General features: G+C 35.4%; 1 protein-coding gene across 1 annotated transcript; it reads right to left on the reverse strand.

Moving 5' to 3' along the window:
* Nucleotides 1-2,910: 2,910 nt before the first annotated feature.
* On the reverse strand, nt 2,911-3,915 carry LOC105778636 (EPIDERMAL PATTERNING FACTOR-like protein 5). The gene is made up of 2 exons (XM_012602375.2): nt 3,667-3,915; nt 2,911-3,549 (listed from the first exon to the last, which is right to left on the reverse strand). Exons 1-2 carry the CDS (start codon nt 3,752-3,754, stop codon nt 3,305-3,307), a joined length of 333 nt encoding a protein of 110 aa, XP_012457829.1. The 5' UTR covers nt 3,755-3,915; the 3' UTR covers nt 2,911-3,304.
* Nucleotides 3,916-17,739: the final 13,824 nt, after the last annotated feature.

The raw sequence follows: 17,739 nt of genomic DNA on the forward strand, positions 1-17,739 counted from the left end.
CAGACTAAGTCTTCTTTTTGTTTTAAACTTTATGTTTAAGCATACTCCTCTAATTCCTGATTATTCACTGAGTTCGCAATAAGCTCACCCACTCCTCTCTCCTAATTATTCATTGAGTTCGCAATGAGCTCACCCACTCCTCTCTCCTAATTATTCATTGAGTTCGCAATGAGCTCACCCACTCCTCTCTTACTTAGCAGGAACGTAGGTTGGAGATGGCAGTGGAGAGGCAGATGACTTGGCGAGGCTTATCCTTGAATAGATACTGGCGAACCTAGAAATTAGACGATGGGGTTTATTATTTTATGTGGGTTTAGATTTATCATAATTTGACTCTATTATTGAAATAATTTCTTTTAAAATTTAAGTTTATTTTGTTTTGTGAACCATGTCTTAGAATATTTTATTATCCTTTATTATTAATAAACTTTGATGTTTATTCATGCATAAGTGTTACATGTATTTCGTTTTGTCATAATATGCGAGTCAGATTCATTAAGTACTGTTTTCTACGACCTCAGAGATTACATGCGTACCTCTGGTAGAGATAGTCTTTCTACTTAGTGAACCCCATTGTTCGAGCCCATATATGCATGCAAACCCTACTAATGAATGAGAACCCTTGCATGCATGATTCTTTTGTTTGCGAAGTTTGTTTGTTTGCAAAACCATATTGTACTTAGCCAACATTGTATGTGAATTTATGCCTTTGCATGAACTCATATTTTGTGTGTTGCGAACTTATGTGGAATGCTATTATTCGAACTTATATTATTTGATGTTTGCATCACCATTCACCAATTTTTAACTTCAGGGGCCTTAGTTTTGATCATTGACCTTAGTAGTACCACAACAAGTCAAATAGAATCCAATTTGCTATAGTGCAAGAAGATGTATTGGTATATCTCCCCTCTTGTGTCGATACCACGATGTCAAGGAGAAGCTTGTGCATTATTTTCAGCCTTTTTGACTTCTCGTCATCTGTTTTGGGTCTCAGACAACACAATTCTCTCCCAGACCCTCTCAAAATAATTTTAAGATGATTTTCAAGCCTTCAAAATGATTTTTTTTATTAATTTTACTATTTTTTAATTTTTTAAGTTTTAATTTATATTAAAATCTTTACATTTCTCCACCCGAAAAACCTTGATTGAATCTGATTAGCCCCAAACACTTGATTTGCGATTTAAATGGGTTTTAACATGTATTCAATGATGCAAAATGATTTCAAATTGCATTTTATCCTTTCTTGAATTTTTTTAAAGAAATTTTATAAAGTTACTAGATGATGTTTTCATTAAAAGAAAACTTTGATTTTAGTTTGAAAGTGTTCGGTAGCACCTCCCATTTGTACCGTATATCGAATGAGTAAGGGTATTACAAAAATATTATATATGATGATTTTTTTAATTTTGTTACTCATTTAAAAATCCTTTTATGGTACTGATAATTTTTTATAGTTAGTAATATTTTGAAAAATATTAATTATGTAATTGTGTAATTACAATTTATACTATCAAACATGACATATTAGATTACGATCTTATTTCACTTTGTCAACCAAACATGTCGAGTGGATACTAGTTTTTATAATTAATTACACTTTCATCTAATTACTTTTTATTGTCCAAAGAAATCCTTAATATTCATTTATGTAGTTTAGTGAAAATACTTTAAAGTTATCCTACATTTTGTCAACCAAATAAATTCACCTTCCAATCAACTTCACCAAACAATAATAATAATACCGATGAATTACCAAGTAAACTGGAGTAAGTATTTATATCGTATCGCTCAAACGGCGAAAGAGATTAGGGATAGGAGCGAAAGGGAAAGTTAAGCGAAAGAGAAATAGAACGAAAGAAGAAAAAGTACGTATGATATTAATTAAAAGAAAAGGAAGGAAACAAACAAACAAGCAACCATGTTTCAGATGAGAAATTAAGGGAAACAAACAACAGGTCCCCATCATTCTTCTCTTTCCATGCTCTATTTTTGTATTTCCCATTTCTACTTGCAATAGAAAATAATGGAACCCCTCCACCAAGTCTTGTTCATCAATCACTTGCACACTCAACCTTTCACAAATTTAAAAACGCTATTAACAAAAAACATGTAATATATTTTTTCATACTAGTGTATTTTTACTTTTCACAACTTACCAAATAATATTTAGAAAAAGCAAAATCCTTTTGTTACTTTGGTTTAACTACAAATTTAGTATGAGCATTTAGACTCTATTCTATTAACACTAAAATAAGTCTTGCTTGCTTCCGCCAATATCAAAACATGTAAGTATTAAACTATTGGTTGTGTAATTGTGAGAGTAAATTGTACATGGCAAAATAGGTAATTGTTTTTATTTATTTCAAAGTTTGAAAAAAGTAAAAAGAAAACTAGCAATGGCCGTGATCTACTGTTGGTTAAATACTGAGTCCTATAGATAACTTCAAACAAACTTGAAACGAATTAAGCTTGAGGGAATCCCATACCTTTAAACACATTTTTATTTATGCTTATATTTATGGAAGAATTATCAGATCCGAAGTATCATTTTCAAAATTTTCTTAAAAACAATTAGTTTTTATGATGGAAGTATGATAGTACAAAAATACAAATAACTATAACTTATTATTATAAGCTAAAGAAATTAAATAAGCGATCAACAAGAGCTTTTCTTTTTTGTTACAATGAAATATGGTAAAAAATAACAAAAATGGGGGCTAATTAAAAGCAGCTCAACCTGTGTTACATACGTGATACGTGCAATAATCACTGACAGTATCTAAAAGTTAAGAAACCTATTAACTGATGAAACTTGGAACAGATCTCATGTTCGGTGTCAATATATGAGTTTCAATTTAAAGCTAATAATGAGTTATTAAATAAAACTACTAGCAGTACTACAAGTTAACATTAAACAGCTTCTATATTTCATAAAATCATGATCTTAATTACAGTCTTTTCGATCTGTCTTATTCAAACTTTGCTTCAATACAAGTGAAAAAGTCAGAAAAAATGAAAAAGGAGGAAGAAAAGATAATAAGCAAAAGAGAAAGATGAAGAACTAAAAAGAAAATTGAGAGAGAGATCTCTTGGTAATCTCACCTAAATATAACTTGCACTCCCATGGCTTTCATTTCTCTCACAGGAAATGCAAAATCATTATGTAAGCATAGAAAAGAACCAACAATGTTGCCAAAATAGCAATAATATATAACAAGTGGTAATAACAATTGTTACTTTGACAGAAGATCTTAAGAGTTTTAGTATACTATCTGCTATTTTGCTTTCTTCTTTTCTTTTAGGGCATGAAAAGCTTGTTGCCACACTTGCAACGCCAAGCTTCGGGGTAGTACTCAAGTGGCATACTAAACCCTGGTTGAATTGGAACGTGAACTGGTTTACAAGGTGAGCAGTTTCCACACTTGGATCTACAGGAAGGTGGTGAAGAACCAGGTCCACTGAGTCGTTTCTGAGCAATGAACCGATCTAACTCCCCTGACCCGCTTCTCTTCTTACTTCCTTCCCTCTCCTGGAACCCGCTGCCTGCACAAAGAAACACAAAACCGCACTGAATCAAGACCGAGTAAATGGTTATATTATTCGTCCATGCATTTTTATTCCGGTTCACAAAATAAACGAGAGGGAAATTAAAGTACTTACCGAATCGAGAAAGAGTAATGACAGAAGCAAATAAGAGAAAGGCCAAGGCAGCAGCTGTGTGTTGGCGATGGTGGTGGGATACGCCCATGCCGAGGAGGAGCAGGCTGAGAGGTTTATTAAACTCAGCTCAAGGAGGGATGAAGATAGTCTGGGTTGAGAAAGGGAAGGAGATAGCTATTAATTATTGAAGGTTTTTCGTTGTTTCATTTCACTTTTCTTTAGCTGGAAAGTCCAAGTCAAAGACACAAATATACACAAAAGATTGTGAGAGAGAAAGGATATGTATTTTTGTTTTATTGTTTGGCCAAATAAGTACTGCTGGGGTCTACCAATTCGCTGAATGATTGTGAATTGTGATGCTGTTTTTTTTTTTTTCTACACTGTTTTCTTTCTTGTGGATATTTATTTTAGCATATATAATACGGCAGCCACACTGCTAAGAAAACAAATTAGTTCCTTATACAAGCAATATAATCAACTTGAATTACATCCCATATTGAATAAGGTGGTTCTTGAAACACTTGAACTACTGTGAAACTTGTAGCTATAACCTTAGCTATATGGGTCAGCCATTGCATTATGAGTTCTTTGAATATGGTGTATACAAACCTTCCAACTTAAATGTATGATTCGATGAATAGAGTGTCATTCCAACATCTTACTATCAACTGCTCTACTAGCCACAATCCTCTCCATCAAAAGAGCATTATCACACTCAATTTTTAACTGTCGAATCTCTTTCTCCCATGCTAAGCGTAGACCCTCTAGAATAGCTCTCGCTTCAATCTTAAAAATTATGACTTTACCTAGCAACATCGAGAATCCCCATAATCAATTAGCATTAGCATATTTAATCACTTACCCAATGGCAACATAAGATCCGTTTAGCGACACTGCCCTATCTGTATTAAGTTTACTCCAACCTCTATTTGAAGTTGACCACTGCATAGCAGTAATCATAGGATTAACATGTAACATAGGTGCAAGCATCATTATGAAACTCCTCATCCAACTAACACCCATATCCACGATTTCTTGGGCAAAACTGTGACTACTAGAAAACTCATACATATTCCAGTTTTCAATAGTAGCCAACACATTATAGGAAAAGAAACTTTTCCATTCCATCTCTTGACTATCACAATCTCTAATGTTTCGCAAGTTTCATAAGATCCAATCATCCAGTGGCAAAGAAAAAAATCTTACCCGAGCATGGGTCGGCACAACTGTCCACTAAACAATCCTAGAAAAGTTGCAATCTCGAACAACATGGATCCTGGATTCGAATACATTGCTACATCTTACCATTAGTCAATTATATGTTCTTCCACATAACCCAAATGAACACCCTAACCCTTTGAGGTGTTTTGATTTCCAAATCAAATTCCAAATACTAAAATTATCGGTCGAGCCAAGTTGGTGAATACCTCTATAAGTCTCTACCGATGAAACATTATTCCTTGTCACCCATCTCCATGATAGTTGATCTGGTCCCACATCAATTGAAGGAGGCAACACAACTGTTATCTACAACACAATATGATTTGGAAGATCGCTCCTTAATCGAGCCCAATCCCAGCTACCATTCTTATCCACTACATCACAAACACGCAATGTATCATCTAGTTGTTTCGAGCCTCTATAGAATGCTTAGAGTGGACCTACCGGACAAATCCAATTATCATTCTAAAAGTTTTCTAGACCACTATCCCCTATAGCCTAGTAGACATTATCAATCACATTCGTCCATATCTTCGTTAATGATCTCCATATGAATAAGCAATTGCTCCTTGCAATAGTATTTGGTAGCACCCTACAAACATTATATTTATTTCTCACTTGCACCCATAATGCTTCAGTTTTTGTGAGCAATTGGAAATCTAACTTTAACAAAAAATTCTTATTCTAATCAACTAAGCTTTGTATACCAAGACCACCAATATTTATTAGTCGACAATAATCATCTCAACTTAATAATGCCTATTTTCTAGCTTCAGTAGTGGTTTCCTAAATAAAATTTTGAGCTAATTTCTCAATTTTACCACACGTAGAGACAAGTATACATACCGTAGCCATGGAAAAATTGGGAATAGCTAAAAGGATCGATTTCACTAATGTTATTTGCCAGCCAAAGACAATTTCTTTGCTTCCCACCCATTCAATCTGTTATGAATTTTATTAACCAAAAAAACAAAAGTGCTTATTATAAACTCGAAATTATATAGGGTTTTTCTACATATTTTACTACCTTTTTGCTTAATAAATATGTTTATCTTGAGTAATTGTTATTAAAGTAAGTGAATTGTACTTAATTAGTAATATTGGGCATGGATTTATAAAGTATGAGAAATTGTGCTTAATTACACGATTTTTGTACATATTTTATATTATTTCATGTTAATTTATTAATATGTGATTTTTTACTATAGAATAAGACCATTGAAAATGTGATTAATGTGAATGAAACAGAACATACACAAATCAATTCATGTGGACAGCAAGGCCATGCAAACTAGGTCATGAGGTTGATATTTTGACCTAGTAAAAGATGTGCTAAAAGATGAACATGACTATTGAGTTATTGGATTGAGAAATTGTTCAACAAAGGGGAATTAAAGCGCAGTTTCGACACAAGTAGATGGCTACCCAAAATCAAGCTTTTGGGTATTTAATAGAAGGTACTTACAGTTGGAAAATAATCAAAAATTAGCTCAACAACTTTGTTGTTGAAACCGTCCACCCTATGGCTATTAATAGCCTTGGTTTGGGTTCAAAATGAGGAGATTAAGTTATCCTTTTTTCCATGAATTGTGGCCGACCATATGTGAGATAAAAGAAAGGAATTTAAATTCTATTTTTAGCAAACTCTACCCCTTACCTTCATGTAAATACCATGCATCAATCCCTCATCCATCATCCCTCACATCTCATTTCTCTTCTCTCATTAGCATTTTCTTTATATTCTATTTCCCATTTCCTTCCTATTGCATAGCCGCCCATTTTCATTCCCATCCTTTAACCAACATAAGCTTTGTCAAAAGTATTCTTTGGCCGACCACCTTAGGAACTCCTTACCAAAAGAAGCATTAAGCAGAATGGAGGAGCACATCAATTAGAATAGATGCGAAAGGCTGCTAAACTGAAAAGAGTTTACTCTTTCCTCTTGTTTTTTATTTTAATTATGTTTGCTTTGAGTTCATTGTTTTTGACATCAACAATGATGTTTTAAATCCTATTTGCTAGGATGATTATGTTAATTCAATAAGATTTATTTTATTCATGTTTAATATGTTTGGGCCTCAGTCGATCATGTTTTCAATTAATATCATGATGCATTTCATTCATACGTGATTGGGTGCACTCAGATTAGTTGAGCGATCCTAACTAGACAACAGCTAGTAGACACATAATTGCAAGTGCAATACTCAATTTAGATCCTTAAACCTAACTAAGTTGAGGTTCATAATATCTTTAGTTAGCTTTATTATCTTGCATAGTTTTTAGGTTTATGTAATTAAACTGTTGCAAACGTAAATGTCCCTGTGACCTTATATAAATGCTATGAAACCCTTAGTTTAATATGATTAGTAAAATGCATATTTCACTAATTAAAAGACCCGAGAGGACTTAATTTGGTTTCCAAACTCATGAAAGATTGGGTTGCCATAGAAGTATTTCCGAACATTGTTAAGCATGATGAAGTAAATTGAATTGATTAATATAATTATCCTAGCCCATTTCATGTTGATTGTTTTTGTTGCTAAAGCCATTCATTCATACATTTAGGTAAATTGCATCTAGATTAAAATTGCATTAAGGATCATTCTTTGCATCTAGTTAATCATCACTATACAAAATTACTGAGTTTTTACATCAAATTATTATTTATAATTTTGTAATTTATCAGTTAAACTTATACAGTCCCTGTGGAGATGATAACTCATTTTCACTTACTTATTACTTGAGCGACTGTGTACACTTGAGCATATTCCTCGTTACAAGTTTTTGGCGCCATTGCTGGAGACTGTTGCCTTAATCATTTTTTGTGAAATTATTTTTATAGTTTGGTTTTTATTTAATTTATAACATTACTATTTTATTCTTTATTCTTTTTCCTTTTTTGAGATTTATTTTTCAGGTGTTTATGAGCATAGATCGAATCATTGATTTATTACTTGCAGACCCTGAATTTGAGCGGACTTTTAGACAAAGAAGATGCGAGAGATCTACTTAAAGAAAAAATGAGATGGACCTTGGAAATCAAAATGGTGGACAAGGTAATGGAGTCGAACCAGTGCACAACCCAATCCTTATTGTTGATTATCGAGATCGTGCCATCAGACAATACGTTGTGCCACTCTTCAATATGTTAAATCTGGGAATTAGGAGACCAGATATCGAGGCACCCTAATTCAAATTAAAACCAATGATGTTTCAAATGCTCCAAATGGTGAGCCAGTTTAGTGGTATGCACACGGAATATCCACACTTACACCTTCGATTATTCATGGAGGTGAGTGATTTATTCACGATAGCTGGTGTGACTGAAGACGCATTGAGGTTAAAATTTTTTTTGTACTCGTTGCAAGATCAAGCACGAGCATGGCTAAATTCATTGCCACAAAGTTCAATATCTACATAGCAAGATGATGCGATCTCGTACTCGTTGGTTGATTCGAGTTGCTTGTATTTCCGATCGTAAAATTAAGTAGTATCTGATCTAGTTTGTCAAAGGGCTGAATTTGGAAAAAGATAGGTTTAACAAGGGATTAATTTTTTGTTTAACAAACGGACGAAGAAGGATAGGCTTAAAAGCTGAAGAATGAACCAATATTAAAAAGGGAATATTGACCCGATTCTTATAATACTCCTAAGGTGGAAATGGCTGATAGATTGAATTGTGACTCACTATCTATTAGAGATAGGAAGCAAACGGTATAATTGGAACACCACACTCATTAGAGTGATAAACTTGTAAAGAGAATTAGATTGACGCCACTAGACTAACTAGATAAGTCAATTTGAGTCATAAAAGAACAAAGTGAGTTGAATAACTCACAAATAGATTAAAATTCATCAAAGGTTCAAAAGTTCAAAATACAATATTTGAGATTAGTCTTTATAGCTCTAAAAAGTCCAATCGAATGGACTAGTTTAATTCAGCTTAATTGAGCTGAACAACCATTGAGCTATCCCACATGACTTTTGAATACTCCCATATATAGGTGACGCCAACAGCCATGTCATTTGCATTCCCCAAACAGCCAAAACGTGTAGCCTTTAATTTGAGTTGATGGTTCAAGTAGATGATCGATTTTGGATGGTGTGAACATGGCTGATGTCTTCTTGGGAAGTCGAATATGTAGTCTTCATTTTAATGTTGCATAGGGCACACGAACAACTCTCAAGGTGTGAAAACTCAAAATTGGATGGTCACTTTGTGTGAAAATAGCATTCAGCTGATTGGACTAATGTGAAAGCACTTGTGTCCATTGTGTTTCACGAAAGGTTGCTTGGAAAAGATCAACTAGTAGCTCCCCCATGCATGCACGTCCAAATGCATGTTTCCCCCTTTAATGTCATCCAATGAACACCCTAAAAGACACATTAAACAAAGTTTAAACATGATTTAATTTGTCTGAACTAACGACATGTATTAAAGATGTCTAAACTAAGACATATTTAAAATATATATTTAAGATGTCCTAAACTATGACATAACTAAAAACCGTTATTAAAGATGTTCAGATTATGGCATAATTAAAACTCATTTTAATGATGTTCAAATTATGACATAATTAAAGACTTAAACTAATCTAACTAAATAACTAGAATAAGTAACTCTTTATTCCAAAAAATAAATTCACAAGCTGAAGAAAGCTAAAGTTGTTGTTGAAGTAAGTTGCATGGCACGCATGGAGTGCATGCCCATGATTGATCAATGAACCCCGCAATGACTTCACCCCAAATTTGATCAATAAGGCTCGCAACAGCTTTATTGAACCTCTTAGCTCGAGCATGAGTAACCGGCCCCGTTGGTAGCTCTATTGGTTCTTCGGGAGCCTTATTTGGGTCTTGGACCATGATCGCATCATCCCCTCCCCCTTCGAAGCGATTTGTCCCCAAATAGTCGCCTACATCATAAGGAGATAGGTCAGATACATTAAAACTTGCACTTATATTGTAATCACCTAGAAGGTCGAGTATGTATGAATTATCGTTGATCATATCCAATACTTGAAAAGGACCATCGCCTCTTGGTAGCAATTTAGACCTTCGTTGGTCTAGAAACCTTTCTTTTCTCTTATGCACCCAAACCCAATCTCCGGGTTCAAAGATTACACATTTTCTTCCCTTATTGGCTTTGTGCGCATATTGTTCAGATCTCTCTTCTATATTCTTCCTCACATTTTGGTGTAATTGCTTCACATACTCAGCTTTCCATTTAGCATCTACATGCACAAGTTGTTCATTAGGTAAAGGAATCAAATCAAGGGGTGTTAAAGGATTAAAACCGTAAACAATTTCAGAAGGAGAATGCTTATTTTCCAAATGAATAGATCTGTTATAGGCAAACTCAATGTGTGGCAAGCACTCTTCCCATGTTTTGAGATTCTTTCTTATAATGGCCCTCAACAATGTTGACAAGACTCGATTCACCACTTCCGTTTGTCCGTTCGTTTGCAGGTGGGACATCATAGAAAACAATAGGTTTGTGCCAAGCTTTCCCTACAATGTTCTCCAAAAGTGGCTGAGGAACTTTGCATCTCGATAAGACACTATAGTCCTCGAAACTCCATGCAAACGCACGACTTCTCTGAAAAAAATTGCAACATGTAAAGCATTGTCAATTTTATTACAAGTAATAAAATGTGCCATTTTGGAAAATCAGTCAACTACTACAAATATCGAGTCTTTTCCACTGTTAGTTCTAGGAAGACCTAAAATAAAATCCATTGAAATATCAACCCAAGGCCCCTCGGGAATGGGCAAGGGCATGTACAATCCATGAGGTTTGATTCTCGATTTGGCCTTTTTACAAGCTATGCATCGATTGCACACTCTCTCCACATCACATTTCATCCTTGGCCAAAAGAAATGCTCGTGGAGCATGGCCAATGTCTTTGTGACACCAAAATGTCCCATAAGGCCTCCGCTATGCACCTCGTTTGCCAACACATCCCGAACAGATCCTTGAGGAATGCAAAATTTACCTTCTTAAAAAAGGTAATCATCATGCCTATAAAACTTCTCAAAGGCTCCGAGTTCACAAGCCTTATAAAATTCAGCAAAATCAAAATCATTTTCGTAAATTTCTTTCAAATGCGCAAAACCAAGTAGTTTCGAATCTAAATGGTTAAGAAGGGCATACCTCCTTGACAACGCTTTTACTACGACATTTTCTTTACCTTCTTTATATTTGATTACATACGAAAATGATTCAAGGAACTCCACCCCCTTGGCGTTTCTTTTGTTTAACTTGTTTTGGCCCTTAAGGTGTTTCAACGCCTCGCGATTAGTATGAATAACAAATTCTTTGGGCCACAAGTAATTTTGCCACATTTACAATGCCCAGATTAGCACATACATTTCCTTGTCGTAGGTTAGGTAATTGAGGGAGGCACCATTCAGCTTCTCGCTAAAATAAGCTATGGGACGTCCATCTTGAGTCAGCACAGCTCCAATACCTATACCTAAGGCGTCACACTCAATCTCATATGTTTTGTCAGGCAAGGAAAGTAAATGAGAGTTTGTCAAAAAATCTTTAATTAAGTTCAAAGTCTTTTCTTGTTCCTCACTCCAATGAAAAGTAGAATTTTTCTTAATGATACCCGTCAATCGAGCAGCCAAAGTGCTAAAATTAGGAACAAACCGTCTATAAAAACTCGCCAAGCCATGGAAACTTTTTACTTAGCTTATGCTCGTAGGTCGTGGCCATTCTCGAATAGCCTTTACTCTATCTTGATCAACTTGGAGTCCTTCTGAGCTAACCACAAATCCTAGGAAAACAACCTGGTTAGTACAAAATGAACATTTCTTAAAGTTAGCATACAAGGTTTTCTTACGCAATACTTCCAAGATAGATTTCAAATGAAGCAAATGATCTTCTATAGACTTACTATAGATTAATATGTCATCAAAATAAACTACGCAGGATTTACCAATGAAAGCACGTAGCACATAATTCATCAAATGCATAAAAGTGCTCGGTGCATTAGTTAAATCGAAAGGCATAACCAACCACTCGTGCAAACCGTGCTTTATCTTAAACGTCGTTTTCCACTCATGTCCTTCTCGCATTCAGATCTGGTGATAACCACTTTTGAGATATATTTTGGAGAAGAGGTGGGCTCCACTTAGTTCATCCAACATGTCATCAAGGTGCGAAATTGGGTGCCTATACATGATTGTGATCTTGTTGATTGCTTAGCAGTCCACGCACATGCGCCAAGTTCCATCCTTTTTGGGCACCAAGAGCACGGACACAGCGCAAGGACTTAAGCTCTCTCGAATGTACCCTTCTCCATTAACTCAGCTACTTGCCTTTGATGTTGGGTTACTTTGATAGGCTAGACGATTTGGAGTTGTAGCTCTTGGCATGAAGTTAGTTTGATGCTCGATCCCTCGAATAGGTGGTAATCCACTAGGGATGTCTCCCAAAAATACATCTTTAAAATCCTGCAACAAGGACAGGATCGAAGAAGGAAGGTTGACATCTAAATCGTTAGTATTAAAGAAATTTTCCTTGTACATAAGTACTAGCATCGACTGTTTCAACAACAAAGACTTTCAAATCTACCGCTCTTTTCCATACACACTTAATTTTTCAATCTTTTTTTCATCTTTTCTTTCTTTTTCTTCTCTCATTTTTATTTCGCTCTCTTTATTCTTTTCCCTCGTTTTTCCCTCTTGCTTTCTTTTTCTTTTCAATTTTCTTTTCTTTTTCTTTTTCAATTTTTTCTTTTTGTTTTCTCGCTCTCAATTGTTCAACAGAATCTTTCAATTTCAATTGATACTGTGGCGCGAAGGTCACTTTCCAAGGTGCTTGAAGGTGTATCGGTTGGTGTAACCTTCATGGATCACTCTTCGATCTAACGACCATGGTCTTACCAAAAGCAAATGTCCAGCATGCATCGGCACAACATCACATACGACTTCATCACTATATTCGCCGATTGAAAAGATAACAACAGCTTGCTTGGTGACTTTTAGCTCGCCTCCATAGTTAAGCTATTGCAATTTGTACGGGTGTGGATGTTTGGTCGTTGGTAGGCCAAGCTTCTCCACCAACATGCTACTAGCAAAGTTTGTGCAACTTCCTCCGTTGATGATTACACTACACACTTTGCCTTGAACATGGCATCGCATGTGAAAAATATTGTCGCGTTAATGTTCATTCTCTGTACATTAAAGGCTCAAACTCCGCTTGATGACGAGTATTTCACCTTTAACAGCATACTCGAGATCTTCCTCCTCTTCGGTGAGTGCTTCAAATTTATTTTCGTTCTCTTCTTCAGACTCGATCTCACCATTGGGTCTTACAACCATTACACTTCTATTAGGGAATTGACTCGCGATGCGACCCCTCCCAAGGCACTTGAAGCATTTGATGTCACGAGTACGGTTTAGCACAGCTTTATTTTTGCCTTTACTAGTCTATCCACTCGGCTTGTTGGGCTTTGTTGATACGACATGTTACTTTGCTTGATAAGAAGTGTCTTTCTTGCTAGTATCTTGACCACATTTTAATGTTAAACTAGAGTTGGGGTAGGCTCAAACGAAACCTTTTCATTTGAGTTGTTTCTCCACTTTGATGGTCATATGCACCATGTCTACAACTTCGACGTAGTGTTGTAGTTCCACCATGTTGGCAATATCACGATTTAATCCAGCTAAGACCTCGCCATGGTAGCCTCCCGATCCTCCTCGACATCGGATTGAATCATGGTAATTTCCATTTCCATGTAATAGTCTTCAACACTCCGATTGCCTTGAGTAAGGTTTTGTAACTTTTGAAATAGTTCGCAATGGTAATAAGAAGGAATAAACCTTTTCCTTATGACGGCTTTCATCTCAGCCTATGTGGACACGTGCCATTCTCCGTTTCATCTCCGGCTCAAGGTTAATTGATCCCACCATATGATTCTTGGAATGCTGGTACCCCCATTGCGCCGCAAAAATTAATAAAAAATAATTTCGATGATCCAACCCATGGATCCATTTGACGCCTCGGCAATGAGAATTTTGATCTACTATCGAACCAAGCCGCAACCATTTATGATTCTGACCTCTACGTAATCCACCCAATTTGACAATGAATGGAAGAAATCTCCAAAATTGTTTTTGGAGAATTCTTTGCTTGACGGCTGCTAAACCTCACAAGGAAAGTTTTTTTTCGTTTAGGGTTTTAAAAAAAAAACTCTATGTGTCTCACCTTTTTATAATTGGTATATATATAATGAATCATAATTCATAAAATTTTTATCCGAACATAATAATCATAATTAAAAATAAATAAATATAATAATCTTTTTAACAAAAAAATATAATTACATTAATTATAACAAGGATTTCGGTAAACTATATTTATTTAAATTTATATACTAACCAAATTCATATATTAATAGAACTATGTTCTCATTATGTGTACAACATCCTTGTACATATAATATGTTCGATATTTGATTGCTCAATTAAATTAATTCTACAATTAATTTAATTCATGTGACAACCAAACACAATACCAACTATGTTTTATTCCGTTCATTTCAACCATAGGGTGTGACCCTGTAGGTTCTTGTAACGTTAGCAGTAATACTAGAACGATTCTAATGTTACAAACAATGAGTGGCATCTAGCAATGCATCATTGGTACCTAAGTTACAAGAAGTCATGATTCGACATAACCTTTTTGTGATTAACCTTTCATGCATTAATCCTTAAGTCCTTTATCTCTTGAATGGACACAAGTCATGGAATAGTCACACTTGCATAGTCCATCCCATGTTCCTTGATATATTGAGTAGACTATGATATATAAATAAGTATGACATCTCATATCAAATTATTTGAGCATGGCCATGCATTTCTAGTCTCACCCAATCAAGTGGCCTAAGATATTACTCCCATTATATAGGAGGGACTTATCCTATATTGATCAACCATATCCCTTTAGATAGGTTGTGGAATATACATCAGCCTTTATAGAACAACCAGTTACGGTGTACGTTTGACTGTATCAAAATATACAACTCACGATGTTGGGATAATGATGATCTCAAGTCTGAGGATCATATACATATTAATCACTATGAGTAATGTTGTGACAATTACATAATAATCCAAGAAACATACTCATAGCGGGTCAGTCCAATATGTTGTTCTCTAACACACATATTGATGCATTGATTTTTACACTCCATATAAATGACAACTCTTTATCATCAAGCAACTACATGTTAGTCTCAATGCATTATTGTTGTCCTAGTCAACAATAATACTTGAGTAAGGATATTTTAAGAATAATCATATTATTCTCAGGACATTATTATAAAACAGTTTATTTATACACACATATAAGAAACTGAAATAATAATGGAAACGCCTTATATTAATAAACATGGTAAATCAAGTATGTTATTACAACCATCTCATTATTGATTTTTAGGCATACTCTTACAATCTCTCACTAGCACTAAGACCAATCACTCATATATCTAATACCGAGTGACTTAGTGTGATGATCATGCTTCTACTATGTCAGAGGCTTGGACAAGGGATCAGCAAAGTTATCATCTGTAGGTACTCTGCATATCTCTACATCCCCTCGATCGATAATCTCTCGAATAACATGGTAGGGCCTAAGTATATGTTTGGATCGCTGGTGAGATCTAGGTTCTTTAGCTTGTGCAATGGCTCCATTTTTATCACATTAGAGTTCTATAGCATCTGATATGCTAGGCACAACCCCTAGTTCAGTAATGAACTTTTTGATCCAAACCGCTTCCTTTGCTGCCTCACTAGCTGCAACATACTGGGCCTCTGTTGTAGAATTGACTACTGTACTTTGCTTTGAACTCTTCCAGCTCATAGCACCACCATTAAGGCAAAACACAAAACCTGATTGTGATCGAGAATCGTCCTTGTCGGTTTGGAAGCTGGCATTAGTGTAACCTTTCACACTTAACTCTTCCTCACCTCCATATATTAGGAATGTTTCCTTAGTTCTTCTTAAGTACTTAAGGATATTCTTGACTGTGGTCTAGTGACCTTCACTGGGATCTACTTGGTACCTACTCGTCATACTTAAGGCATATGAGACATCTAGATGGGTACATAACATGGCATACATGATAGATCCAATAGCGGAAGCATATGGAATTTTACTCATGTGTTCTCTCTCTTGTGGAGTTGAAGGACAAATTTCCTTCGAGAGTGAAATACCATGTCTCATAGGTAGGAATCCTCTCTTAGATTCTTCCATACTAAACCTTTTCAATACTTTATCTATGTATGTACTTTGGCTTAGACCTAGTAGTCGTCTTGAACTATCTCTATAGATCTTGACTCCTAAGATGTAAGTGGCTTCGCCCAAGTCCTTCATAGAAAAAGAATTTCCTAACCAAGTCTTAATAGACTGTAAGGTAGGTATGACATTTCCCATGATAAGTATGTCATCCACATACAGTACCAAGAATATGATAGTGCTCCCACTAACTTTCTTGTAAACACATGACTCATCTTCATTTTTGATAAAACCAAACTCTTTGATTGCATCGTTAAAACGAAGATTCCAACTTTGAGAAGCTTGCTTTAATCCATAAATGGATCTTTGTAGCTTACATATCTTGCTAGCATCCTTTGGATTGACAAAACCTTCAGGTTGTGTCATGTACACATCCTCTTCAAGTTTCCCGTTAAGGAAAGCTGTTCTGACGTCTATCTGTCAAATTTCATAGTCATGAATGCAGCTATGGCGAGCAAGATATTGTCGCGTTTATTATTATCAAATTTTTAAAATTGGCATGCTTTAGACATCCATAGCATCTCAAACGTAAATAAATAATGCAATAAATAAATGTAATAATTATAGCCCATAAACTAAGGTGGTTCAACCTAAGCCAATGGGAGAACCAAAAGGAAACCTAAAGGTGTAAGCCATTTCACAAGCTATCGGTCCACACTAGTTGGCCCATCTTCCTTCTTGTCTAGCCCACAGCAACTCTTGCAAATTACAATATTCAGAAACTTGTTTTACATATGAGGGAATAAGATGAGAAGAGAAATACAAGAGAATAATAGTAAGGCAAGATACGCAGGCCGTGTTTATAAAAATTACAACCTTTTATCAAATGGGTCATTGGGCTATAACTATGCATTTCAAACACCGTGCATGTCAAAAATAGCATACATAATTCAATGTTTTGCTAAAGTGAATTATAAAATATCCTTTCAACCTGTTATGGCCCACCAAGTTTTATTTATTATAAACATACTGTAAAAAGATGGGATCTGAGGCTCAAACGGCACCTTTTCGTTTGAGTTGTTTCTCCACTTTAATGGCCATGTGCACCATGTCTACAACTTCAACGTAGTGTTGTAGTTCCACCATGTTGGCAATATCACGATTTAATCCGGCTAAGACCTCGCCATGGTAGCCTCCCGATCCTCCTCGACATCGGCTTGAATCATGGTAATTTCCATTTCCTTGTAATAGTCTTCAACACTCTGATTGCCTTGAGTAAGGTTTTGTAGCTTTTGAAATAGTTCGCAATGGTAATAAGCAGGAATAAACCTTTTTCTCATGACGGCTTTCATCTCGGCCTATGTGGACACGTGTCATTCTCTTTTTCTTCTCCTGCTCATGGTTAATTGATCCCACCATATAATTTTTGGAACGTCGGTACCCCCATGGCACAACAAAAATTAATAAAAAAATAATTCCAGCGATCCAACTCATGGATCCATGTGCGAAGAACGAATTGGGGTGAAATAATGGTTTCGAAATTATCGAAACTTCAATCTGAGTAGGCAGCGATGCCTCGGCAATGAGAATTCTGATCTACCATTGAA

This window comes from Gossypium raimondii, chromosome 10 (assembly GCF_025698545.1).
Source record: "Gossypium raimondii isolate GPD5lz chromosome 10, ASM2569854v1, whole genome shotgun sequence".
Lineage (NCBI taxonomy): Eukaryota > Viridiplantae > Streptophyta > Magnoliopsida > Malvales > Malvaceae > Gossypium > Gossypium raimondii.

What these genes read in the sequence shown, in the direction of transcription:
- LOC105778636 (XM_012602375.2), bottom strand. Translation starts at nt 3,754, where the DNA reads ATGGGCGTATCCCACCACCATCGCCAACACACAGCTGCTGCCTTGGCC. An exon ending in CATTACTCTTTCTCGATTCG is followed by an intron (nt 3,550 to 3,666) that starts GTAAGTACTTTA and finishes TTCTTTGTGCAG; the next exon opens with GCAGCGGGTTCCAGGAGAGG.